Source organism: Lingula anatina, chromosome 10 (genome assembly GCF_051362555.1).
Source record: "Lingula anatina isolate TDL-2025a chromosome 10, LinAna3.0, whole genome shotgun sequence".
NCBI classification, from domain to species: domain Eukaryota; kingdom Metazoa; phylum Brachiopoda; class Lingulata; order Lingulida; family Lingulidae; genus Lingula; species Lingula anatina.
The window spans coordinates 2,615,140-2,641,373 of NC_141776.1; the positions used below are offsets into that span (position 1 = coordinate 2,615,140).

The following is a 26,234-nucleotide window of genomic DNA, read 5'->3' on the forward strand; positions in this document are numbered from 1 at the left end:
GTTCAGTTTTGTCTTCTCTATCAGTTCTAAGCATCTGTAGCCTACGTTAACGATCCTTGTTAAGATTAATTTCCTAAGTCCGCGGACGTGGAAGCAATTTTGTTCCCTGTGTGACAGCACTGGAAGAACTAGGATTGCAGGTCCCAGTGCCCTTGCGATAATATTACTGTAGTACAAGTTAGGGTAATCCATAGGCACCAAGGTCAGTATCTGGGGACGAATGGGTTAGCCATCAGTATTATATCCAGTAGGCCTTAATATAATGGGACGGGTGTTACCTATACAAAGTAACGTGAAAATCACTGCCGTTCCTAGCTGACTACCATTCCTGTCACTTCGGTTGATTAAGCGTACCATACAGCCTTCCCGACTCCAGCAATTTTATAACACGTCAAACACGGCAGTACTAGAGAAAAAAAGATCAGCATAGATTCCTTCAAGATAGTTTCATTGGTGCAAGGCCCAAACAAGTTCTAAGGCATATTATTTTTCTCCTGTATTCGGCGCCGCCTGTTTTCGAGCACTGGAATCGTCAGTAAGACGAGGGATCCGGCCGCAGAGAATGAACCTACATTGAAAGGATGAGAAATAAGAAACCAAGTGGCAAAAGAACATTTAAATTTAAAAGTACAATTTATTTTAATTAAAGAATGAAAAACTAAGTGACAAAAAAAAATTGAACATAAAAGTACTATTTTGTCAAGTTCCCCCGTACTGATTATCTAATGATATATAAAAGATCTAATGGCAAAATCGAGCAGATAAGGCACATGACTAACCAGATGCATGGTCTTGAAAAACTTAGTCATCATTTTACATTCAAATTGTCACCCTAAGCTCAGTTTAAATCAACTTAATCAGCACACAATAGTAAATTACCCTTAACTGCTCTAGGTGGCGGGTCAGACAATTGCTTAATTCCACTGATTGCACTTTATCTCCCGCAGAGTACGACCGACCCAGCTGGTACTATTTGTGAATCTGAATGCGGCCTGATACTTATTATATATTTTAAGATTTTCAATTTTTCAAAACCTCACATCGATGACGCTTACTTTTAGCTTTACACATTAAAATCTCGTTTACACGCCAATGAAGCAAATTCAAGGCATACGTTTCAACTTTTTTTTTTTTAAACATCTTTATTCTCAGGAGGGTTAAATATTGATACAGTATAAATAAAGGTGGCAATTCGCCTAGGCATTATATGCTCACCTTTGAAATTTAATAATAATAATAATAATGATAATAATAATAATAATAATATTCAAGAAAAAGACAGTGACGAGGACATGAGTGGCATTAGAGGGGAGTGAGGGACAGGGCATGGGGGAAAGGTAATTATGGGGGGGGGGGGCAATGGGCCATCAGGAGAGAGTGGTAGGCGCCAGAACAGAAATGGAAGAGGATTCAGACATTTTTGATTAAGAAATCCGACACTATTTCGAAAATTTTGTCGTTTTGTCCAGATATTAGTGTTTTATGGCCATGTAGGAAGAGGGATATCTTATCTAGTTGGGTTCTGAAATATGCATAAGTTACACCAAGTATATCTTCAACAGATTCGTAGAGATCACGATATTTCCTCTGTTTCAGTGGGCATTGAAAGAAAAAATGTCGGATGGTTTCGGGTTTCCCACAAACACAGTTGGGAGAAGCCATAGCTGTCCAGTTGTGGTCATATAGTTGGGCTCTAAATAAAAAATCGACCCAGGCCTTATTAAGGATTTTTTCATTTTGTCTCGGAAGCTTCAGATGGGTGGTGGACATTGTTGCTGGGAAGGTTTCATTTCTAAGGTTATACTTGAGGGAGGATGCAGAAGGAAGATTTTTTTTGAGTGGTGTTTAGTTCATCCCAGCTTGTCATCAAAAAGTGTTCAGGACCTTTGTATGTGAATTTAGAAGGAATTATGTAGTCTCTTTTAGATGTTGTCCGTAGAGGTAGCATGGATTTATTTCTAAACGGGATGAAATAGGTAGAGACATAGGAAGGTGCTAGTTGATTGTGGAAATTGAACATGATTTCTTTCGCGTGGTTTCCTCGACGTTCTTTTAGTGAAACCCAGTTCAGCTGTTTCAGTACTTTACAGCGATTTGAGCCGCTTTGAGCCGATTTTACACATTAAAATCTCGTTTACACGCCAATGAAGCAAATTCAAGGCATACGTTTCAACTTACCCGCAAAATAAAACGAATTTGAGTAATCCTTTGTGACATCGTATAGATAACCTTCAAAACAAATTTAAAATAAGAATTAAAGAGTTGATGAGAAAGAAAAAAAATTCATTTGTACAGTTCATATCTTCGCGAAGTATATAATAATTATTTGAAAGCTGTTCATTATTACAGGAGCGAAGAATTAAGGCATTTAGAATGTTTAGAATGCTAAATAGCTAATTGTCTTGATTGACAGTGAAAGACGGAGCCCGGATGTTCTCAGCCACGCCCATCAACGTCAATGAACCACACGAGCCTTCCCAAATGGACATCTCAAACAGACCAATTAACACAATGGGATCATAAATACCTGCCAGTGGAGGGCCAATTGCACATCCGATACCGCTCATTACCATCAGATACCCAAACCCAGCTCCCAACGACGACAGTCCCACAGTCTCAACCGTCATTGGTGCCAACAGAGGTATAAGGACGGTTGAATAAACACCATATAGTGCAGCAAATAGTACTTGGGACCAATAACTTTGTATGAACAACGGTAAACAGTACATGAGCAGCGCTGAGATCCCCATGACGCCTGCGCCCAGGGTAACTTGATCCACGTGCTCTTTGTCGTTGGTAGCTGCCCCGGCAAGCAGACGACTGACAAAATTCCCCACGCCAATAACTGACAACAAGATGGCGCCTTGCTGAGGGGTGGTTTCGTGTTGTAATGTATAAGCGATAAGATGAACAGAGCAGATGAGACTAGCAGAAGCCCAAAAGAATACCGCAATGCTTAGAGAAATGAACGCCGCACTCTTCAGTGGCCGAGCGTCCACAATCGCCTTCATATATCCTAAGCAGCCTGATTTGGCATTGTCTTGTGCTGCATTAAGCTGCCCGTTTGATACGAAGTGTTGAGAGATATTCGACGTCATGCTGCTGAAAGCTCCAATCGACAGGCTGAGAAACGCAGACGACTCGAGCGTGCTGTGCTTGTTTCCATTTGCCAAAAGGCTTGACTGGCATGCATGCTTGACACTGTCATCATGAAAACGACTGGAAGAATCAGCCTTTGTTGCGTCATTTGACAAAGCCTGCGGGCTTGTTTGGCCAGTGTCGTCTTTGGCAGCGTCCACGTTAATCCGACTACTTTCCTTTCGTGGCTCGTGGTCACCGTTGACTACAGACGTTTGGTCGGTGTCTTTCTGCATCTGCAAACGAGAACTTTTACATGTAGAACTTATTACGCCCTTTCTTTCGACGTGAAGTTCTTTTAGTGGTTTCATTATAGTTCCAAAGACGCAATTATTCAGACACAGCCCTGCGATGATGAAGGCAGATCCTCGCCAGGAATACGCGTCTATGAGGAATTGGAAAAGAGGTGGACACATGAACTGTCCCAGGGCCATACCTGCTGCAGTAATACCAAGAGCCATTGGTCTTCTCTTGTGAAAATACTGACCAACGCATACTGTTGTAGATGTGTATACGAGACCCGTACCAATCCCTGCAAAGGAAATGGATTCTTCGTGTGATTAAGGCTACAATACTTTGGAAGACTGAACAATAATCTTAAATATGGTTTTATCGCACGCCTGCAAAAGATGTAATACAAGAATTATCCTCTCGACAAATATAGTTTAAAAGATAGAAAAACAGATAGTTATATATGTATTTGGCGGTTCAATAATCCAATAATATTGTAGCGGTTTTTCTTCCCTCTCTCTGACGGTAGCGTAGCCAAAGATGATCAAGGGAAGAGCCGCTCAGATGAATACACCGATGCCAGTTGTTGCTTCGCGGTCCGGACACCGGCGTTAAACAAGTAAGAAGAAACGCGTTTTTTAAAGATTCATAAACTCTAACTGCAAACTGTAACAATGAAACTAAAGAATGATGCAACGTCTCTTAAGTCCGTTTGATTTTTCAGACAAATGAAAGTCATTTCTTCATAATGTCCATACGGTAAGCCAAGTTACACACGATCAATATCACACTTAAGTCTGTAGTTGACTATAATTATTATTATTGGGGCTAAAATTTCGTCAATTGTTACAATATTTCAGTTTTCAGTTTATCAAAAAAAGGTTCCACTGTCATTAACGTGGATTGAGCGTAATACTGTTTTATAATGTAACATTTGGCACATTGTACATATGACTGCCTCGGCAGCTTTGATAACAACCATGCAGCAAACAATACTAAGTTGCTGGTCTAAACGTGATAAAGAGGTATTCATTGAAATATCACTGAGGAGAGATAGGGTGACTAAATTGATTAATACATTCAGTTGGTATAACGGCTCTTTTTATTCAGCTAAACGCAAGAATGTATACATGCGCGCGCACAATGGACCTTAGGCACTCTTACGTAACTTACCTACGACAATCCCAAAGGTTGCAATAATCTCTGTTATATTTGTCGCAAAAGCGGTACCAATAAAGCCGACCGCTGAAATAATGGCACCCAAAAGAATACTTGTCCTACAACTGTACTTATTGGCGATGATGCCGCTCACCAGACCTGTCAGACCACAAACAGAGTTCTGCAAACTGCCAGCCAGAGAAACGTAACTCCGCGTTTCTTCGGGAAACTGAATCAAGAACTCGGCGTTGTGCACGCCGACAGAATTGTTGATGCCGATGTTGATGCAGTTGCAGAAGAAGGACGCTACGAGTACAGCCCAAGCCCACCCTCTGTCTATGTCCTTGTAATTTGCGTTTGATTTATAATACACTGTTTCTACTCTAATGCCAGATTCACATTCAGGATACTTGCTATGTTGAGGTTGCTGACCTTCCTTGTTTGTTTGCTGCACTGGAGGATGCAGATAACGCACGGCTTTGTGTGGGGAACAAGCACTATCAAAGCTGTCGGCAGAGTTACTGCGAGGTTTACTGTACACGCTGTATGCTGATCCTAGACTGAAGAAACCGCCGAGGTTGAAATCGGAATCAAACAAAGCAGACATTTGATCCAGTGCAGCCGTTAGCTTGCTGTGCTGTTGGTATTCGCCGGCCAATAGACCAGACCAGTAGCCTATACGCCGGTCCCTTGATAGTACTCAAGGCTAGACTTTCAATGTTATCAGTCCTTTCATATATGCCGTATATATATAAGCCGCTACAGCTGGCCCATACGGCTAGGTAAATAAACTCCAGACCGTGTTTAATCTCAACTATATTGACTCTGAAGGGCCGGTGGGATACGATCGCGTTTATTTAAAGCAGTGACCTAGATCGGGGACAATACCTGAAGCTAAATGCTATTCGACCTTTGATTTGATTGAAATAATTTTTTTCTAAGAAATGAAATACGAGCTTCAAGCTATGTATATAAATGATGGATTTAACTTTCACTGAGTCCCTTATTTATATCAATATAAATGTACTGCCTTGGAATAATGCATATGCTCTGTCCTTCCTGATGAAACTAATGAAGCATACGCTTTTGCATAGTTATGGTCTCTGTTGTCCATTCTGTATATTGTTGCTCGATTAAAAATCTTAACATTCGTACTCGGTTTCTACCCAGCGTACTATGGAATTATAGGACTATAGCAATTGAGCCCTTTGGCGTTCCAATCAGTTTGAATAGTTTACAGTCTATCTTTCCTATGTAGTTACTTTTATGTTTTTCGTTTAATTAAAGCAATAATAACTCTTCGTTTCGGCCAAAAAATGAATTTTCCTGGAGTAAACAACAATTTTCCCATACTTACCAATGATTAATGAATCCATTTTTACATTCAAAGTTAGTCCCTGGTTTTTTTCTAAAAAGTTTGGTTTTTTGTTAAAATCTCTTAAGAGATTTTAACAGAGTATAGATATCAATGGAGGTCACGTGGTCTAAAGACAAGTTCAGATATCAGAATAATAGCTATAACTGCTGTTTATGTGGTTAAACAGAATATATTATATTTCTATGAGTTATTCACAAGGTTTTTATTGTGAAATATAGATCTCATACGAAGAGTTATTATCCCTTTAAACTCGTCATTTCTATTACGAGAAAAGCAGTTCAAAATCTATTTAACGTCGCGACCACGCACTGAGGTGGATATTTATTATGTCACAAAACGGTAAAGAATATACCTGGTGACGTGAACAAGATGGATTTTAAAGCAGGCTGCGGGGCGTGGCACAAATATGTTATGTAAACTTAAAATGCTGCAGCGTTTTCTTTTGATACACATTATTGAAAGTTGCCAAAAAATTCATTTTTCATGAGGTCGCATAAAAATTAATTTCATCATTTCAGCAAAGTGCAAGAGAAAACACACACGCGAAAAAAATATTTTCCCAACCGTGAGGAGAAGGGGTACAAAAGATTATAGTGTTTGACTGAATGAGATAAATCCAACACACGGAGCAGGCACAGATTTAATTATTTGTGTCATCCATTCAAAGAACGGCGTGCCTAGTCTTCGCAAACACATTCGAATTCGACACATCCAGGCGGGAATATTGTACAATGTGACCCTGAGTTACTGGATACTCGCCTCTCTAATACATGTGTGACAATTTACAGATACTAGAATTGAAAAGTTAACAGTTATCGCGGGGTGTGCAACGACGATAGGGCATATTTTACGAGGCAGGGATATTGTACACTGAAATCTGAGTTTCACAGTTTACTGGGTACTCACCTCAATATTGTAACCGTCTCCAATAACTTGAGAGTTTAAAGACCTGCACTCTGAATATGGGGCCTGTCATGACGAGATTTGCTACTTGAATCTTCGGCGGGTCACTTACCTTGAAAATTCTAGCACAAACGTTTGTAGCCGAAATTTCTATCCGTCAGTTCGGAAAACTCGAAAATCAGGCGGCAACTTTTTGGCATCATACTCTTAGATAAGGAAATATGCTGATAATTTTGCCCCCAATTCATTTCAAAGCGTTGGCGTAGAAAAATGAATAATATAAAGATAATAATATTATTAAAATCCTAAAGCACGTCTGTTTAGATACTTCATGGTATATTACCACTTCATGGGATAAATGCCCTGACTTTACTGACAAATCGACTTCATAGGATAAAATGCGACTTCATCTCCGCATAAGATATTGCACGCAGTGGTAATATACTATGAAGTATCTTAAAACACGTCATCTGATACTGTAAAACGGTATTTGAAAGAAATCGTATTTTAAATCCACCGAAAGCCACCTGGTAGACTTCAATATAACGTACAGTGTATGTGTAGACGCATGTTCACAATAAATAATTCTACTACTTAAAGCTATACAGATGTGACGAAGTTATTGGCTTGTCTTCTTCATGTTACGCGAGGTAGCAAATACAACTCAGATATTATCTTTCTTATCATTTATTGAACTACTGTCCAGTTATTACCCGCGCCGCTTCCTTCATTTCTGTTTCTGCCTCATGCAATCTGAAGCGGCCTTCTCTCCGTTTACACTAAGCGCAGTTGTATACATGTAAATACCATAAGAGCATCTTATTCGCTGCATGCTGTCACTTACTACCATTACATTATCTCCCGGGGACGACATGCCTGTCCCTAGGCATATTTTAAAATTAAAAAATACATTAAAATAAACTTCCTTAAACACAGCATTTGTCTTTTATCATAAATTCATGCAAAACAAAACTAAGTACATAGATTTTGTATTATAAACCTACGATAAGATAGAAATGCATTTGACATGAAACCCCAAATATAATTTAAAGGAAGATAGATTGATAATTTTTTATGAAAATACAAATGTTCGTGGATATATTCCGTATTGGCTTTTACACCTTTCAATGTGCGGCCCAAGAGCACAGATATTTTTATTCGTTTTCTCCGCGCGGATGTTTAAATTTGTTACTCTCTTATTATGGCTCTGACACATTTTTTAAACGGTTTCTCTTTACTTGGTTGTCATTTTTAGATTTAGTAGGAATGCACTAAGTGAGACAATCGGGCGGTACCTTCTCTGTCCAATCAGCAGCATTCACCACAACGGTGCGACCAGCGCATCGTTCATCTTCATATTTGTCCACACTGTAGCGCTCTCTTTTGATGGCTATAAGAGAAACAATCGCTTTATATCAAACCCAATCCACGATTGAACAAAAACATACAGAAAAATAATTAAGTAAGAATCTTCCTTAATGCATATCATCAGTTTCACGTCTTCATCTTCATCTCAGAAGTTAAGTACACTGTTCCTATACCAATAACTGTATAGTTAAATATCAATAACTAATAATCATAAGACCGACAAAATGAATATAGATATACTTTTCATACCGTCATAAGATTATGTATGTGTGCATTTATTCCATCTAACATAACAAGATTAGATACAATTATAAGGTCAGAAAATACAAAAGAGGGAGTGTGATAATGATAGGGTCGCTAAACCATTTTGACGGAATATAGTGACTAGCCTAATCCTCTTGTCGCCTGGGTAGGCACGCCCCCTTAGAGTACTTATGTAAACAAAAGGTCTTCCATAGAGAACTATCCTTTTGTTCAACAGCTTCGCGCGTGCAGTGGATTATGTATATAGTGACAATATACAGCTAATTGCAGTGGAATCTGTGAAAGCTGTTATTTGATTTATTCTGCTGTGTCGGACGTTGTGGGCCAGCCCAATGGTTCGTTCACTCATTCTTTTCTGAAGATTGGTGATGCATATTTTGAGTGCTTAATTATTTACCCTCCTTCTTACAAAAGAAAGGAAAAGGGGAGAGAAACAGAGACAGTGTCAAATAAAAAGGGTAAAGAGTAATTCAGGCCCGTGGTCAGGGGGGGTTCGGGGAGTTCGAAAGAACCACCCCTTTTGCTGGGAAAAGGTCCACTCTGGGTAAAATTTGATCTAGGTAGATGTAGTTTTTATGGGAAAAGGTCCACTTTTTCAGAAAAAGAACCCCCCTTTTGAAATTGCTGGCTACGGGCCTGTATAATACATTAATTAAAGGGACTCGCGGTGGAAGAAACGATAGACTGTTTTGCATCAAGGTATGCAATTATAATCCCACATGGCCCATTGCATATACGGCCGCACTTTAAATCATGGACATAATAAGAGATGTTTAAATACATTACTCATAGTTGTATTAAATTACATTATTTTGCTGAATAGACATACATTTTAAAGTTGGTCTTTCAGGAAATCGTTTTGTTTGAAATAACACAAACGACAGAGGTAAAATCACGTATACATTTATTTTACAATAAATAACTTTATATTCAAGGTCCATCTACACTGATTGTGAGCTATTACAGAATGTATCGTTAAGTTGATATCTTAAATGTATATCTTTCACTATTTGCTTTTCATGGTTAGAGAATAAAAAAGTATATGATAGGGGGTTATTGACCACAAGTTTAATTATCTTAAGAAGCAACAAGAGTAGCAGCTGTTTTAAAGTTGGCAAAAGAGGGCACGTGACAGATAAAACAGTTTGGTTTGATGAGTTCATTACACGATGTACCTGTAATTCAATGTTTCATCGATTACAACATGCTGTACAATGACTGAGTCGTGAAAGGGGTATTGGACTTCTTTGCCTTAAAAACAAATTCATTTCGAAATCAAAGGAGCATTTTTGGGGGGCGCGTGGGGGGGGGCATAGTAAACGTCGGGTGATTCGTTAAAGCCGAGGAGTGTCTCACTATCAAATACCCCGGTATGTAAACCATATATAATAAAAACACTACAATAAAGTTTTTTTGTTACGATCTGCAACATTTGTTTATTTATGTAGCAGGGCGAAGTTAGCGCCAGAGGTAAATAGTAACTCATTCCGTAATCCTTCTTGCACATTTATTTAATCGTATCAAAACGTTTGATACACAATGTTCACTAGTGTCATAATTTTGGCGATTTATTAAAACCATATTTGTACAAAGTAGGTTAGCATAAGTTAGGCAACAACCAGTATGAAGAACAACTCCCTTTTTAAGTGAGGCAAGACAACCTATTCAAACTGATTACCCGCACGAAAATGCAGTAGTATCGAAGTAGCAAAAAGCATTTATATAACGCAGTAGTGGTGTGGAGCATATTTGCAGTAGAAATGCAGCATAGCCTACTGCAATTCTACTCCAAAAAGTACATAGGTTTGTACAGAGAGGAGCATTAATGCAGTAGATTAGCAGCATGAGAGAAGCATGTTTCAAATATGCTAATTAGCTCCCAAATCGAAGCAGATTTGAAGCATGTTTGCAGTATGATTACAGTAGTCTACTGCGGTTTGCAGTATGATTGCAGTAGTCTACTGTGCTGGAGTATCTACTGCGTTTTCTTGCGGGTATAACCTTGATAAAGACACAAGGCAAAGGAGTTATGTAAACTCGCGTGTGAAAACACATTCTTTGTCACTTTTACAAGACATTGGAGGCAACCAAGTGGAGTAATTATAATACACCCCTACAGTCAAAGGGAAATTAGTCTTGAAAGCTTACTTCGGGTCAGCCCTTTGCTTGTTCGAAGGAAAGAGATAGATGTCGCGACGCGAAACCTTTTATTAACCCTTCATGAGTTTGTGTAAAAGTGTGAAAGACAGGCAACGATCTTGAGTCGCTGTTGATATTGTTCGCAATTAATATTGGAGCATACCTCCTTCGCCTACATGTAAACATCAGACAAGGCGTTGAGATCGATAAAAGTGGAGGTTAATCTGAAAAATTAGATGCGATTTTTGTGAAATGACTTATTAAGTGATGTGCATGTACCTAACATGTTTAAATTCTTGATTTTTATTATTTTCAAACATCTTTCATACACGGTCTCATATTTATATTTCTCTCAGGTCATACTCATTTCATTGTATTACATGGGACTCTAAAGCACAGGACATTGTGAAAGTTAATTGGCTACAGAGTCTTGTTATCCTTCATGCAGTTTTATAGCTTGGATGAACTAGAAACAGGCTTTACTTAGCTTTACTTAATTTACGACAATTTAAATAAAATCAGTCTGCAAGGCTTGCTTTGAATTGGTGTTAACCTGACACTGGTTTTAAAAGAACAAATATAAATATGTTGGATGGATTAAACCGACATCGTTATATTTTGACTTAACGTGGTCATTTACACAGTAACACAGATAAAATTCATAAGTTGTCTGTCGTTCAGCACGCATTATAGGCGAGTAGCCAAAGAGTGACGATGATCAATCCAAGTAAAATCTAGGCAAGTATTGTTTACAAAATAGATCATGATGAATAAACCGGCGCTTTAATAAATAATCACCACACGGTTCTGTTTTTGTCACTTGAAAGCTTTCGTTTAAAGGCCCTCAATGATATCAAAAATGATTGCAACGTGCTACAAAGGGTATGTCTGACAGTGTGGTCACACTACATGTTCATGAAAGTACGGTGAATTAACAGTCTTAGACATCGCTCAAAGAGGAGGGGGGCTTACTATAGCCCGCAATCTATTGTTAAACGCGATCATTATCTTTTCTCAAACAAAATTAAACCAAACCTGAACAATAAGATTGTTAAATCAGATAATATGTAAAATCATATTGGAAATTTACGTTGACGACGGAGACTGTTTCATTCGCAAAGTTAATGAAACAAAACTGGTCCAAGTACTTATGCTAATAATAAAAATAATAATAACGCAATCTGGCGTCCCAGATGCTAGTATTTATCTGGCGTCCCAGATTTTAGTTTTTATATGACGTCATGCGCACACTTTTATACCTCAACTCCACATATTCAGTTACCCATAACCACATTGATATCCGTCACATCTTAATCATTTTATTCCTCACAATATATCAAATAATATTCACATAAGGCCATTTATCCTTGCATCATTTATACTCATTAACTCATTTGTTTCACTCGATCTTTTGATTGCCAATATAACCACATTATCAACTGACAAGATCATGTTAAGAAGATCGTCGAAATGCCAGTGATTAGGATTTTAATTAAGGCACTTTATAGAGAAACTATTCTCCAATTTTATTCTTCGCAACCCGAAAAACATAATTTCATTGAAGGGACTTCCAATAAGGTAGATTAGTCATAATCTTAGTATTTGCTTGTCACCTTCAAAGGTGCATGCGTACTATCGATGATGTTTGCCACTGCAAGGGGGTAGTGGGCGAAACAGAACGGGTATTCTTATGAAAAGAATTATGATTCATCATCTATAATTACGCAGGCTGTAAGTCCAGGAGCCCTAAACCGAAACAAAGTGCAATAATAATTAGTGTTGCCTGAAATTAAGATGAATGCCATTGAAGTGTCGTATCCTGTAAAAGAAAATTATAAACTCGTTATGATGGATATTAAAATTACAAGGGTAGACGAAAAACGAAAAATTCATTCGCTGCCTGGCTAACCTGAAAAAAAAATTATCAATATTGATTAGTGCAACATTTTTGTTCAAGTCAACAACAAAATATTTCCAAATGCAGTTTTCCGTCTTGTCACGAATTTTTAACAGTGAAGTGAGATATCTCAGCTATTGGCATCTCTTCAAACATTCCGCAACCTGTAAAATTCTTAAGGTCAATAGATGCATAAAATGTAAACGGAAATGAATTTACTTGATAAACATAAGACGTATCAAAAGATGAATAAAGTTTACATTTCGCTTTTACTCTTCAGTCTCCCCTCCTTGCCAGGGGCGCAACCTAGCCTATAGGCTGAGTACCTTTCCCACTAGCTCACTTACTAGCTCATTCGTTTTCAGTTTGCTAGGGCCTGACTGTACAATGAGCTGAGCGCGGCTGCTTTTCTAGTCTTACTGCCTGTTGCGACCCAACCGGCCGGTGACCCAGTCGATAGCGATCACCCAATCCCGTAGAGCTTACCAGGCTCCCAGGGAGCAACCGACGGTCTGATCCCAGTCCCACTGCCATGGGTTGTCGGAACTTTGACCGTTTTCACCAGCCTTGCCTGTTCACCACCGTGTTGGAACCGCATCAACATCGCGTGGCTAGGTGAGGACTGTCGTTCCCGTACATGTACCACTCAGTGAGCCGTTATTCACACTGAGCCCACTAGACGGTACCACAGTATCCTGTTAATTCAGGATTCGAGACACAGTGTCTTCTCCCACAGCACTATAACACGTCTTTAATGTGCCCCCAGAGCCTTGCGACTCCACTGCCGCCTGTTCACGACAGAGCTTCAGGGAGCCTATCCCCCTCGCCTCTCGAGATAGTGTCTAACATATGTATTCTTTTCAAACATGCATCATTAAAACACTGTGCAGGGTCATTCTGTTTTTCTAAGTCTTATTCTTCAACGTTTCCCTCATGGTAAGGGCGACGGCTAATCGCGTCTGCATTCGCTAGGTGTTTACCTTTACTCTGTTTAATGTCCCTATTTCACACAGACCACGAATCCCACGAATGGCCATGAATTGACAAATTTCACGATTCGTGGTTGAATCGTAATCAGTTCGTGAAGTTCTTAACAGATTCGTATATATTCGTAGTTAGTTCTTGCACTTCTTGACCAACAGGAATTGGTGGCAAAAACTTTGATGCCCCTATTTCACACAGACCACGAATCCCACGAATCGCCAGGAATTGAAAATTTCAGGATTCGTGGTTGAATCGTAATCAGATCGTATATATTCGTAAATAATCGTAGTCAGTTCTTGCAATTCTTGATCAATCGGGAATTCGTGGCAAAAATTTTGAGCTGATCAAAGTTCTGGCCACGAACTCCCGATTCCAAAAAATCGTAGTGAATTTCTGGACAATATTCGTGCGATTCCAGCCGAATCCCACGAATATTCGTAACACTATCGCACCTGTGTCGTAACTGAATCGTAGAGCGTGTCGAATTAGACCAGAAAATTGGCAAAATCTCACGAATCCTCACGAATCCTGAAATTTGTCAATTCCTGGCGATTCGAGGGATTCGTGGTCTGTGTGAAATAGGGGCCTAATTGAAATCTTTTAGGGGATAAATTCAATAACCAATAATTCATTACTTTTAGAAATTCGAATACATTCAAATGGGCATGGAATTCTGGCACTGCCTTACACTTTGTCAACGCGAATATCGGTTACTGAAACTATGTACCCTTAATACCTGACCTCTTCTCGCGCAATGAAACTATTCAGATAATGCTAAGTTTGCATTTCTCAGCCTTCGTAAAACTATGTTTACCTCACTAAGGCAATATTTGAAATTGTGGCTGGCTACCATAAAGTCATCTAAATATCGCAAAAAGTATTTTCTAAAATAATCGTTTAAAGCAATTGTCTTACCTTCCATTTTATGTTTGTCCAATTCCAATCTCCCATCTAGATACTTTGTGTTCGCCTGCGTATTTTCGTCCGGTGATCGTTTTCTCTCTTTCCGACAAGACTCATGATGTCAAACATCTATGTTTATATTTTGCATCCTCCGCCATTTGTGACAATGTTATTGGCTTGTCTTCTTCATGTTACGCGAGGAAGCAAATACAACTCAGATATTATCTTTCTTATTATTTATTGAACTACTGTCGTTATTACCCGCGCCGCTTCCTTCGTTTCTATTTCTGCCTCATGCAATCTGAAGCGGCCTTCTCTCCGTTTACACAAAGCGCAGTTGTATAAATACCATAAGAGCATGTCAATCAACTTAAGTTACTCTACTAAACACTCCCCGCTCTTATTCGCTGCATGCTGTCACTTACTACCACTACACAGATGTTCTACTATAAACCCATAATGCCATAATCAAACCTAAGAGGATTACATACATGTGATAATTATTTCCTGGACCTCTGTCTGAGCTTCTCAAGTTGATCAAAAATAAAAATGCTGTCGTTACATATGTGATTCACTGTAAGGAAAGGCGGTTCCTTGGCGGGAAGATTCTAATGGCGTCACAGCATTTCGTTTCTCTTGCGTTTGCTGTCGTCTGCTTTTTAGAACTGGAATGGCTAGTATCGAGAAGGACCCGCTCATAAAAAGTATACCTGAAATATAAAGAAAAGTTGGACACAAAGCAACACTTGGTTCACTGTAAAACCTTTTTTTTTTTAATTTGAATTTTACAACTGGGCAATCTGACTGAATAATTCCCATCTTCCACTGCGGCATCTGAGTCAGTGGATGTCCATAATAGACTTTTCACTTGAGTTGCCCGCAAAGTAAACATTTAACTTTGGAAGTGCGTCCTTTTCTTTAGGGTCTAGGCTCTGCCAATGAACGGTCACGTGGTTTGTGACGCGCTATTTGCCGTGACGTCATGTGTGAGGGAGCTCTCAGGCTGGACTGTCAACTAAGTTGTCTTTACTTACCTTCAACATGCGTTTCCAAACATTCAAACATGGGGGTCAAAACCCTCGTGAAATCACTTCTCTGTCTAAATAATTATTTGTTTTCTGATTTTTGGGCAATTTACGAGAATGCTTGCAAATGGCTGACATTCACACTTACCTGCGAGGTAAAAAGAATACGAATAATCCTGGGTGACATCGTATAGATAACCTACAACGAAGAAAATGTAAACGAATCAGAAAATAATTCTTTAAGATTTCGTTTATAAACTTAAATACTTAATGTGCGTTTACATCGGCTACGGAAAAGGTCAACCGAATGCGAAATTTGAAAGTTAACAAATTCTTTACATTATATGCCTTTGGCACAAATACTGAAAAGAGACATAGGATCGGAAAAGAGAAATAGGATCGGAATTACCAGCCAGTGTAGGGCCAACTACACATCCGATACCGCTCATTACCATCAAATACCCAAACCCAAATCCCAGCGACGACAGTCCAACAGTCTCTACTGTCATTGGTGCCAACAGAGGTATAAACATGGTTGAATAAACACCATATAGTGCAGCGAACAGTATTTGGGACCAATAATTGTGTATGAATAACGGCAAAATAATTGACAACAGCGCTGAGATCCCCAGGGCGCCAGCGCCCAAAGAAACCTGGTCCACGTGCTCTTTGTCGTTGGTAGCAGCCCCGGCAAGCAGACGACTAACAAAATTTCCCATGCCAATAACTGACAACAAGATGGCGCCTTGCGGAGGGGTGGTCTCGTGTTGCAACGTGTAACTAATAAGATGCACAGAGCAAAGGAGGCTGCCAGAAGCCCAGAAAAATACCGCGATGCATAAACAAATGAAAGCTCCGTTCTTTAAAGGGCTTACGTCTAACATTGCTCTAAAATGTCTCTTGTAGCTTGGTTTTGCCTTTTTTCTTTTACCAATTAGTTGGCTGTTTGTAATAGCACACTGAGAGACACTTGTCTGCACACTGTCCAATGTCTCAGTGGCGATGGTGGATATCGAGGACGCTTTTTTGGCTTTTTTCCTTTGCCCATTCTTTAGAGGGTCCGGGTGACGTGGTTGTTCACTTATGTTATCGCGACAAACATCAGCTAAAAGATCGCTTGACGAAGTCTCCTGTATTCCGAGTACCTTTTTTGTCAAGTTTCTTTTCTTTTCATGGAGGTGTTTATCATTTTGAAGAGAAGTAATCTTATATTTCTTCCTCTGTACCTGAGAATCAATGGAACTCAGCGGTTTCGCTTTCACGATGTTTAATCCCTTAAGCGGTTTCATTATGGTACCAAAAACGCAATTATTCAGACACAGCCCTGCCGCAATGAAAGCAGAACCCCTCCACGTGTATGTGTCTATGAGGAATTGGAACAGAGGTGGACAAACAATTTGACCCAGGGCCATTCCTGCTGTAGTAATACCAAGAGCCATTGACCTTCTCTTGTGGAAATACTGACCAACGCATACGGATGTAGCTGTGTAAACGAGGCCGGAACCAAACCCTAGAAATAAGATGTACCTGCCATAAAACTCTTATAAAAAATTATCTAATGTATTGTAGGACGTGAATACCACAACTAAAGGCAGGTAGAAAGGCGAAGAGACGAAGGGACAAGAGCGAACCATCCAAACTGATAATCCCATACAAACCCCAAAGGAACCATACCATTAGCGAGCTGTACTACAGTTTGACTTGGGACAATATGGTCCATTACATAAAATGAAAAAAAAAATAACCCCCATTTAACATTACCTTGAACTTTCGGCTCTGTGATTAATTTGTGTTACAAAAGCCTTAACTTTTACTCGGGCATGACATTGTGGACAATGGGGAAGGGGGTTAATTTTCCCTTTTTCACGCGTACTAATATTTCACTACAAAAGATAATCCGAATTATAGAAAAAATGCATCTAGATGGTGGGTGCTTTCACATTTTCTTTGAGTAGTTTATAAGGGCTGGTAAAAGGGTTTTAAATACAAACTTGGATTCCGCCATGGTTCTGAAGAACCTTGAATCGACTGCTCTCTATGGTATTCTGTATCCATTCTAAAGGCTTCACTTCCACGGTAATGGAGTGTTACACGTAATACACCGTTTTATCAGTAACCACAATGAGATAAGCCCGCTCCCAAAGGCGAATTAATCAACAATTATTCTTGTGTAAAGTGGCATGCAAGGGTGTAATTATAAAGACGTTACCGATATACAAATAACATGAGAATTTTTTTTTAATCTGTACTGGGGAAATTAGCGACAAAAAAACACTTTTCGTTCTTTGTACATGGGTGTTCCCCCTTTTCAAGTAACTAAGTAATCATTTCTCATATCTTATTTAAGAGGTTATAAGCTTAAGATGTGGCAAATGAAAACCACTAGAAATTTTGACATGTTTATTCAATGAGGGTTGCCAACTCTAGTGAATAATATTTCATCCAATCTCCCCATTTTTGCAAACATTTCTTTGTTTGTTGACAGAGAAAAATAAACAGAAATCCACAATACTATTTTGACTCGTGATTTCTATATCTACTATCTCTCGTTGTGTTTGCCATGGTGTAGTTCTGTAAATCTGTTGGTTGCAACACCCCACCCCACCCCCTTTGGCCATGGAAACGTCTCTATATACCGAGAGGTAATTAAGTATGTATAGTTTATTTACTTTGGAATAATATATTCCATCAGCCTCATAGATAGAATCACTGCATACATAGCAGATCTGATCCCCGACTAAATACTTCCAACCTGGTACGTGACAACTGTGTGTCGGACCATCATCTCTTACAAGTACCGAATTTAAACTTTTTTCATAAATTATTGTAGATAACATATGATGTTTAATAAATAATTTATATGTAACATGACGGCAGGTAACATGTTACATGACCTTACATGAGATCATATCGAACCCCGTAAGAAACAGAATGGCCTGCACATATTATTTTACATAACCTAAGGAGCTGTAGACTTTCCCAGACGCACCACCACGGTATGTTACGTGTTAAATGCAATCTTGAATACACCTTATCATATTGCTGCATACCAATGAGGAGCTGAAAGTCATAAAATGGCTTAACCCCATAGGTCCTGACTAGCGGTGACCTAGATAGCGGCCTTGGGCCTGAGAGTGTTTGAGTTAGTGACTGCTGAATAGGGGGTATCTCAAATAATCACTACTTACAACTGATTTCGTCAATAAAACCTACTTGACGTATACATTTTTAAAAAGTCAATAGTTATAGCTCTATTTCTATGGCCACTAATTGTAGGAATACGATTGAATTAAGAAAATATAGTCTTTTAAATGTCAACCCCACAAGGCACATGTGCGGTTCTTTCTTAAAGGTCCCTACGGCCGGTTACCGCATATATGCGGTTATTACTTTTCGTGCTTGTTAAGTCACCTATTGTTACCTGATATTCAATAATGACGCTTTAAAAGCACATGGTTGTATGTTGTCTGTCAGTCCAGTCATAATTGTTCTTCCTTTGAGGTTGTTATCGCCAGAAATCGTGATTTTATCAAACCCTGTTAAAACTGCAATATGTCGTGGCCGACATACATATCTTTTGAGGTCGTATGACGTAATGTCTTGTAGTCCAATAGCTCTTCAGTAATGCGGAGATCTCTGTGTATGACGCCGAGGTAAAGAAATTAATTATACAATTATAGGTAGTTTAAGTCTGCGTCATCGACCATACATGTAGATAAGAAATAAGTATATAAGCGATACCGGGAGACACGTAGAGGGAGACATGTACAAGGAAGCAGCGAAGAAGGAGATTGGAAGCGATGGGGTACGGAGCAGACGAGTTAAGAGTTGGAGACTTCACTTAGAATATGTAGCTACCGAGCGTCAACGAATAAATCTTTTAACTGCATGGTCATTATGTGGACTTGGGTTTTCTTTGCGCTACCTTATGTAAATCTGACAAGAACCGTGAAATCTTTGAATTGCGTTATCCACTAAAGCCTAGGTCCCAACTACGTTTTGGACGCACGGTTTTTAGGTTCCTTGCGTCCGGCTAGGACGTAGCTGGATCGCAGGGAAGTAATCGGGAAGGAGTTCGTGCGTGAGGAGCACGTCCATCGTGCGACTTTTGGAGGACGCAAACAGCACGTAGAAACTTTTCGACATGATCAATAGCCGCTACGTGCGATCTAGCTACGTCCTAGCCGGACGCAAGGAACCAAAAACCGTGCGTCCAAAACGTAGTTGGGACCTAGGCTTAAGTTAGTCTAAAACGTAATGTCCTATTTCGAGCCCACGCATTAATTAAGCGTACAAAATTATATAAGTTTAGGACATTCACTCCATAGTATATGAAAGGGTTCATTACATATGCGAATCCAAAGATTCCACGGTTCGTGTCAGATTTACGCATTACTGAAGAGCTATTAGACTACAAGACATTACGTCATACGACTGCAAAAGATATGTATGTCGGCCACGACATGCTGTCACCAGGTGAATTCAAAATGGCGGAACACAGTAGAAAGAGACGTATGTTTTAGAATAACTTGAAAACTCTGATTATGATGAAGAAATGTTTAGTGATACAGAAAGTGAAGAATATGCCGCTAGCTAGATCAGTATGTCGGAGATATATGACTCTGATGCAGAGCCTGAAATGGACGCCGCTTCCTTCTCACACGATATCGAACGTGAGGTTCATGTAGACGCACCTGAACAAGAAGCGTGAAGTGAGGATATCACTGACAGAAAAGATGGTAATATATGGTTTAGAGGGAAACCTGGTCTGTCTCCAGATGCTATTGACCAAGAAAATACCCAGCCAGTTACGCCTGGTACACTTTTTAGTTTATTTCTAACCAACACCCTTCTGCTGCTGATATGCGACTAAGGAGAGAACAAGAGCGTCCGATGAAAACTAACATCAAAGACTATTGGACTAAGAATTGGTTGATTTCTTCACCTGGGTTTGGAAAAAATATTTCCCGTGATAAAATTCTTGCTATCCTACGTTATTTCCATTTTGTGGATTTTTTCATTTTATATGTGCTGATATAAATGTTTTTGATCTCATTTATTATTGTCTTTGTAGTGCTAGTTTATTATTATTATTTTTTACTTTTTTGTACAAGACTTGGATATGTGAATAAATATACATGTGGACTCTATTTGTGTCCTTTGTCCTATTTCAGAGCATGCCTTTCCTGGCTAGATGACGCGATAAAAGGTGATTGAACAAGACTGTTATCTTATGAAAGGTGTCAAGTTTGTTATCAGAATAGCCCATCTCACCACCTAGAGCTACTTCAAGGTGAACTAATTATCAAATGCCACTTACACCTGCCGGCAGCAGTAAACATAACCCATACGGTCAGATAGATATCTTACTGACATATGCAGAAGATGAAGACACAGAATGTCGAAAAATTGGGTTACATTTAACCAACATCCAAAGGTAACAATGCGCTTTCTGAACTGAACAAAACTCAATTTCATTTTATGAAATTTAAAATCTGACATGTTATACTGGCGAACAATTATTCTTTGATGAGGTAGAATTGAAAAGGAAATTTGTAGTATGGCCACTCGGAAAATGTAAGGATTACTTTTAAAGCGATTCAGGTGTCAGCTTTGTAATTATAACACCTTATCCCCCTCCCCTGTGAAACATCCAGGTGAGTTAAATTGCCATGCTGTTAGACCTGTCGACTGTAAACAGACTGTAACTCATAAAATATCTACGACATCTTGCTGGAATTTTCAGTGGAAAAAAACAAATAGTGTGAAATGATTTTGCGTTATTTCCAGCATAAAAACAGTCATTATGAAATTAAATGAGCAACAGGATTTTATTTCAGAATATGAAAATTAATAAGTATATTTATGCCTGTATATATCACCCCGTATCATTCATAAGGAAACGTGACATTTTTTGTGACAGTATTGGAATAGATTAGTTAAGTTATTCGAGTAATTTAGGTGTCAGCTTGTAATCAGAACACCCTATCTTCTTGCGCAGGGCAACGACCAGGGCTCCGTATCTCGAAAGGTTCGCTATGTTGCGCACATGCGCAAGTGTCTCGATTCCATAACCGATTCTATTTCTATTTCTAGAATCGGTTATGGAATCGAGACACTTGCGCACGTGCGCAACATAGCGAACCTTTCGAGATACGGAGCCCAGGTGAGCTAAATTGCCATTTAGACATATTGACAGTAAACAGGCTGTTATAAAATATTTCTCTGAAATTTTCGGACGAAAAATGGAAATAATGTGACATTACTGAGGTAGATTTACAAAAATGTACTTCAATGAAAAGAAAAAATATCCTCAGAGAAATAGGAAAATAATAAATAAATTTTATTTAGAGACTGTCAAAGAGTTGATTCAAATTCAAAAAAGGTTTGCAAAGATCAGGGAATGGCATCACTTTTTGTATATCGTCAAATTAAGAAAGACAAGATATTAATCACTTAATTACCTCCCTCACAATGAATCGTATCTAGAGCTGCATGTGCAACAACTAAATTGTGTACAGAGCAAAGACAACGACTAGAAAAGGATATAGTTTGGCAGAATGATATTGTAAAAAGGATTAAGTCTGTATGAATTTTGTCAACAAAAGGAGAAACGTTCTTGGTGATAGCAGTATATTAGAACATTCATAGGCACCCACGCGCATTTAATCCCGTTACTTATATGTCGTTTTCATGAAGCCCGAGTATTAGTAAACAGTGCGTAATGTATGTAGAAAGTATGGGAGGATGGACAGTTTATCTCTGAATAGAATCCACAAGGTTCATAATACGAAAAAATGTCTGACTGTTAATGAAGTGAGAATGATTTCAAAGCGGGGTTTCCGTAAAATATGTAGACATATACATATACAGAGAGATGAAGAGAGAAAGAAAGAGAGATGAAGAGAGAGAGAGAGAGAGAGAGATATGAAGAGAGAAAGAGAGAGTTTACCTACGATAAATCCAAATGTCGCTATAACATCAGACATATTTGTAGAAAAAGCCGTGCCAATAAAACCGAGCGCTGAAATGACGGCCCCCAACAAAATACTTGTCCTACAACCGTACTTATTGGCGATGATGCCGCTTACCACACCGGTCAGACCACTAACCGAGTTCTGCAAACTGCCGGCCAGAGAAACGTAGCTTCGCGTTTCATCGGGAAACTGAGCCAAGAACTCCGCATTGTACACGCCGACAGAGCTATTGATCCCATTGTTAATGCAAGTGCAGAGGCAAGACGCTACCAATACAGCCCAGGCCCACCCTCTGTCTATGTCCTCGGGATTTACTTTTGTAGGTTGGTTTACAGTTTTATCTTTGTTGTCAGACTCATGATCACATTCAGCGTCCTTGTTACATTGAGGCATCTGATTATCACTGTTTTGGAGCGATGTCGATGGTTGTAGATGACGCATAGCGTTGTGTGATGAAGTAGCACACTGAATGTAGACACTGTCGGTGGGAATGTTTAAAGCGAGGTTTAGTGTATGCGTCACATGCTGTAGTTACAATTGTAGGACTCTTAATGTATTTTCTGTATTCTTTATGTACCAAATATCGTTTTAATTCATGAAAAACATGTAATTAATTGTAATTTAATTTCAGTGAATTTTATTTAATGTATTTAGCATTTTGCTAATTAGTTTAACTCATGGTATGATTACTATAGCTATATTAATTATCATCAGAAAAAAATTACCCCACGACAGGCGCTTCGAGCATAAAGTGATTGTATTTGGTGAGAACGGCCCCTTATACCGGGGGAAAAATATCCGACAGAAATATGCGTCCTAGCTGTGTTTAAATACAGCTATGATCTTAGGCTCATATAGGATAGCGCATCCTAGGGAACACATGCCCTGCCTTTACTTTTACACCAGTGAAGCTGACTTTGATAAATGTGAGCTGACAAATAAAAAGGAAGCGCACCAGATACGGCTAGACTGGTTGATTCTCTTTTAACTTTTAACTGATATTTTAAAGAGAAAAAGAGAAATAACCATGCCCATCGGGAGCTCACAAAAATTTAATGGCTATTGTTGTAAAATGGCACACAAGTATGACTATAATTTGTTAATCAGACCAAGACCCAAGCAACCAAATAAGGCGCTAAATTGATTTTTTTTTTTTTTTTTTTACTGCAAACGGTACACCTTTTTAATCCCTCTCATAGAGCAATATGACGGGTTATGGGAAACATATTTAAAGGGTGAAACAGCTTTTTGGCATTGCCATTTATTTCAAAGGAGATTTTGCGGCATTTGGGATTGGAAATAAGGGTAGATTAAAAAGTGCGGTGCGGCAACGTATAATAGCTGAAAAATATATTCATGGTTGTTTTCTCCTAAATTCAGTTGAATTGCATCCTGTTGTATTACTGTAAGAATTCACTTTGGTCTGAAGCTGATTTTGTTAAATGTGTGTAGAGTCAAAATTTAATATCTGTAATGTAGTCCAAGAGCAACCTTAGAGCTGACAAATAAACGGTGACGCAACCAGATGCTGCTAAACTGGTTTATAATGCCTTTTTTAATACTCACGTCTCAGTTTTTAAGAGAAAAATAGAGATAATTGACCATTCCCATGTAGAGCCCACATCAATATATTGTTACAAATGTAAAAATATTGTGAAAAGAAATGCAATTAGCTTATAAGAGGTCCAAATAAGCGAATAAGGCACAAAGTTGAAAATTTCAACTGCAAACGGCACACTTTTTTTACAATCCCTCTCACGGACCAGTATATATATGGTTTAGAGCAAACTTTACCTGAAACTACTATATCGCCACTGTTTTTGAATTATTTCAAAAGAGATTTTGCAAGCTTTGGAAGCGATTGGGTTCGGAAATAAGGGCAGGTTAGCCAGTACAGAGTGGTATAATACAGACTGTAGTCAGAGTATTTATCCATGGAAGCTTTTTCTGGTTGTTCTTTCCTTAATTCCGTCGAATATCTGTCAGTTCGATAGCTGTACGAATTCATCATGTTCTGCGCGTCAATAATACATTGCTTTCAATGTAGGACGATAATCCTTAAATTGAAACTTCTACACATAGACATAAGCGCATAGACCTTTCGCGGTTTCCTAAACGGTTTATAACCTCGAATGACATCACTATGGGCGGCCAAAAGGGCAAAAATTCATGTCGTCGATTCAGTTATGTTTCGTAGATTCACTGCCTTCCCATCGATTCAGTTTCAAGTTTAAACGATCCTGACATAAATTCAACATCTACTTTCGTCAATTCAATTGTCAAACATTTCTTATCTACGGTGTATTAAAACCAGTGCTGTTACTATTTTCGTCGATCGTATAACTAATCTCGTCGATCGTCTAACTATTCATGTCGATGGATAGGATCAGGACGTCTCAAGGCAAATGACGGCTCACTTATCCTGTACTCTGGACACGAGAGCACACACAGTCATGGGGTAGCCATCATTCTCTCTCGAGAGAAGGCCAGAACTCTCATGGAATGGGAGCCTATCAGTGAGCGGATTGTTAGAGCGCGTTTTGACTCAAAGTACTGTAAGCTCACTATCATTCAGTGCTACGCACCAACTAACGACGCTGAGGCTGATGTGAAGGATGACTGGTATGAGCAACTACAAGTGGCAGTATCAAGAGTCCCACAGCACGACCTACTCCTAGTCATTGGTGACCTTAATGCAAAAGTGGGAGCTGACAATTCTAACTCTGAGAGAGTGATGGGACCCCATGGATGTGGGGTGATGAATGAGAACGGTGAACACCTGGTTGACTTCTGTATGAACAACAGGCTGGTCATTGGAGGAACCATTTTCCCGCACAAGACCATTCATAAGCTCACTTGGACATCACCTGATGGAACCACAACAAACCAGATCGACCACATCATTATCAATGGCAAGTGGCGAAAGTCCCTTAAAGATGTTCGTGTTTACCGGGGAGCTGATGCCAACAGTGACCACTTCCTTGTCGCCTCCTCCATCAGGCTGAAACCTCCGGAAGGTCATTCCACAGAGTCAACAATGGAAGCGGAAACAACTGGACATCTCCAAACTCAAGTGTCCTCGTACCAAGACTGCATTTGTTCTCGAGCTGAAGAACAGTTTCAGCGCTCTAGCAGGAGAAGATAGGATTGAAGCAGACAATGTCAGCCAGAAATGGGATACCATCAAGAGTACTTACTGCACCACAGCAGAAGCAGTCCTTGGCTTCAAGAAGAAGAAGAACAAGGAATGGCTAACACCAGAAACATGGAAGCTTATTGATGAAAGGAAAATCCTGAAAGAGAAGCTGTTGAACACCAAATCACCTAGGCTCGTAGAACAAGACAGAGCAACCTACAAGAGCAAGGATAAGGAGGTGAAGAAAAGTGCTAGGAGTGACAAAAGAGCCTTTGTGGAAAAGCTAGCTAGTGAGGCTGAACAGGCTGCAGCACAAGGTGACATGGGTACTGTCTACAAGATCACCAAACAGCTTAGCGGAAGCCACAACAACAACCATTCTGCTCCAGTGAAAGACAGGAACGGTAACACTCTGTCCACAGAGCGTGAGCAAGCAGCACGGTGGGTTCAGCACTTCAAGGAGGTCCTTAACCACCCTGACCCCAGTGAACCAGCTAATCTCACACCCACAGATGGTATCCTGGACATCAACACAGATCCGCCCACCAGAGAGGAATTCAGGAATGCTATCATTGCTATAAAAAACGGCAAAGCTTCTGGCATTGACAACATCCATGCAGAAATGCTGAAAGCTAATGTTGGCATGGCCACAAACTTGCTGACTGACCTCTTCAGTACCATTTGGGAGAAGGACACGATACCAGACGATTGGACAAAAGGTCTCATTGTAAAG

At 39.4% G+C, this 26,234-nt stretch overlaps 3 protein-coding genes and 1 long non-coding RNA gene across 4 annotated transcripts; 2 read left to right on the forward strand and 2 right to left on the reverse strand.

The window, feature by feature from the left end:
• Positions 1–32: 32 nt before the first annotated feature.
• LOC106170501 (monocarboxylate transporter 14) lies at positions 33–5,435 on the reverse strand. Its single transcript, XM_013550385.2, has 4 exons — positions 4,543–5,435; positions 2,528–3,670; positions 2,179–2,229; positions 33–568 (listed from the first exon to the last, which is right to left on the reverse strand). The coding sequence occupies exons 1-4, from the start codon at positions 5,132–5,134 to the stop codon at positions 474–476; spliced, it is 1,881 nt and encodes a 626-aa protein (XP_013405839.2). The 5' UTR covers positions 5,135–5,435; the 3' UTR covers positions 33–473.
• An 8,614-nt stretch (positions 5,436–14,049) lies between these two features.
• On the reverse strand, positions 14,050–18,953 carry LOC106170496 (monocarboxylate transporter 14-like). The gene is made up of 4 exons (XM_013550380.2): positions 18,810–18,953; positions 15,798–16,898; positions 15,537–15,587; positions 14,050–15,073 (listed from the first exon to the last, which is right to left on the reverse strand). The coding sequence occupies exons 2-4, from the start codon at positions 16,825–16,827 to the stop codon at positions 14,922–14,924; spliced, it is 1,233 nt and encodes a 410-aa protein (XP_013405834.2). The 5' UTR covers positions 16,828–16,898; positions 18,810–18,953; the 3' UTR covers positions 14,050–14,921.
• Positions 18,933–20,825, forward strand: LOC147759385 (uncharacterized). Its single transcript, XR_015331382.1, has 2 exons — positions 18,933–19,238; positions 20,563–20,825. It is a non-coding gene; the product is annotated as an uncharacterized LOC147759385 (long non-coding RNA).
• A 3,465-nt stretch (positions 20,826–24,290) lies between these two features.
• LOC147759386 (protein CFDP2-like) lies at positions 24,291–25,510 on the forward strand. Its single transcript, XM_086997498.1, has one exon. It carries the CDS (start codon positions 24,863–24,865, stop codon positions 25,508–25,510), a length of 648 nt encoding a protein of 215 aa, XP_086853624.1. The 5' UTR covers positions 24,291–24,862.
• Positions 25,511–26,234: the final 724 nt, after the last annotated feature.

Bases quoted from the DNA above. Each gene is read 5' to 3' on its own strand.
- LOC106170496 (XM_013550380.2), bottom strand. From the start codon at position 16,827: ATGGCTCTTGGTATTACTACAGCAGGAATGGCCCTGGGTCAAATTGTT. The intron at 15,588-15,797 runs GTAATTCCGATC...TCTTCGTTGTAG, and splicing joins AGTTGGCCCTACACTGGCTG to GTTATCTATACGATGTCACC. The intron at 15,074-15,536 runs GTAAGTGTGAAT...TTTATATTTCAG, and splicing joins GTATTCTTTTTACCTCGCAG to GTATACTTTTTATGAGCGGG.
- LOC147759386 (XM_086997498.1), top strand. From the start codon at position 24,863: ATGGAATGGGAGCCTATCAGTGAGCGGATTGTTAGAGCGCGTTTTGAC.
- LOC106170501 (XM_013550385.2), bottom strand. From the start codon at position 5,134: ATGTCTGCTTTGTTTGATTCCGATTTCAACCTCGGCGGTTTCTTCAGT. The intron at 3,671-4,542 runs GTAAGTTACGTA...TTTCCTTTGCAG, and splicing joins AACCTTTGGGATTGTCGTAG to GGATTGGTACGGGTCTCGTA. The intron at 2,230-2,527 runs GTATTTATGATC...TTTGTTTTGAAG, and splicing joins AATTGGCCCTCCACTGGCAG to GTTATCTATACGATGTCACA.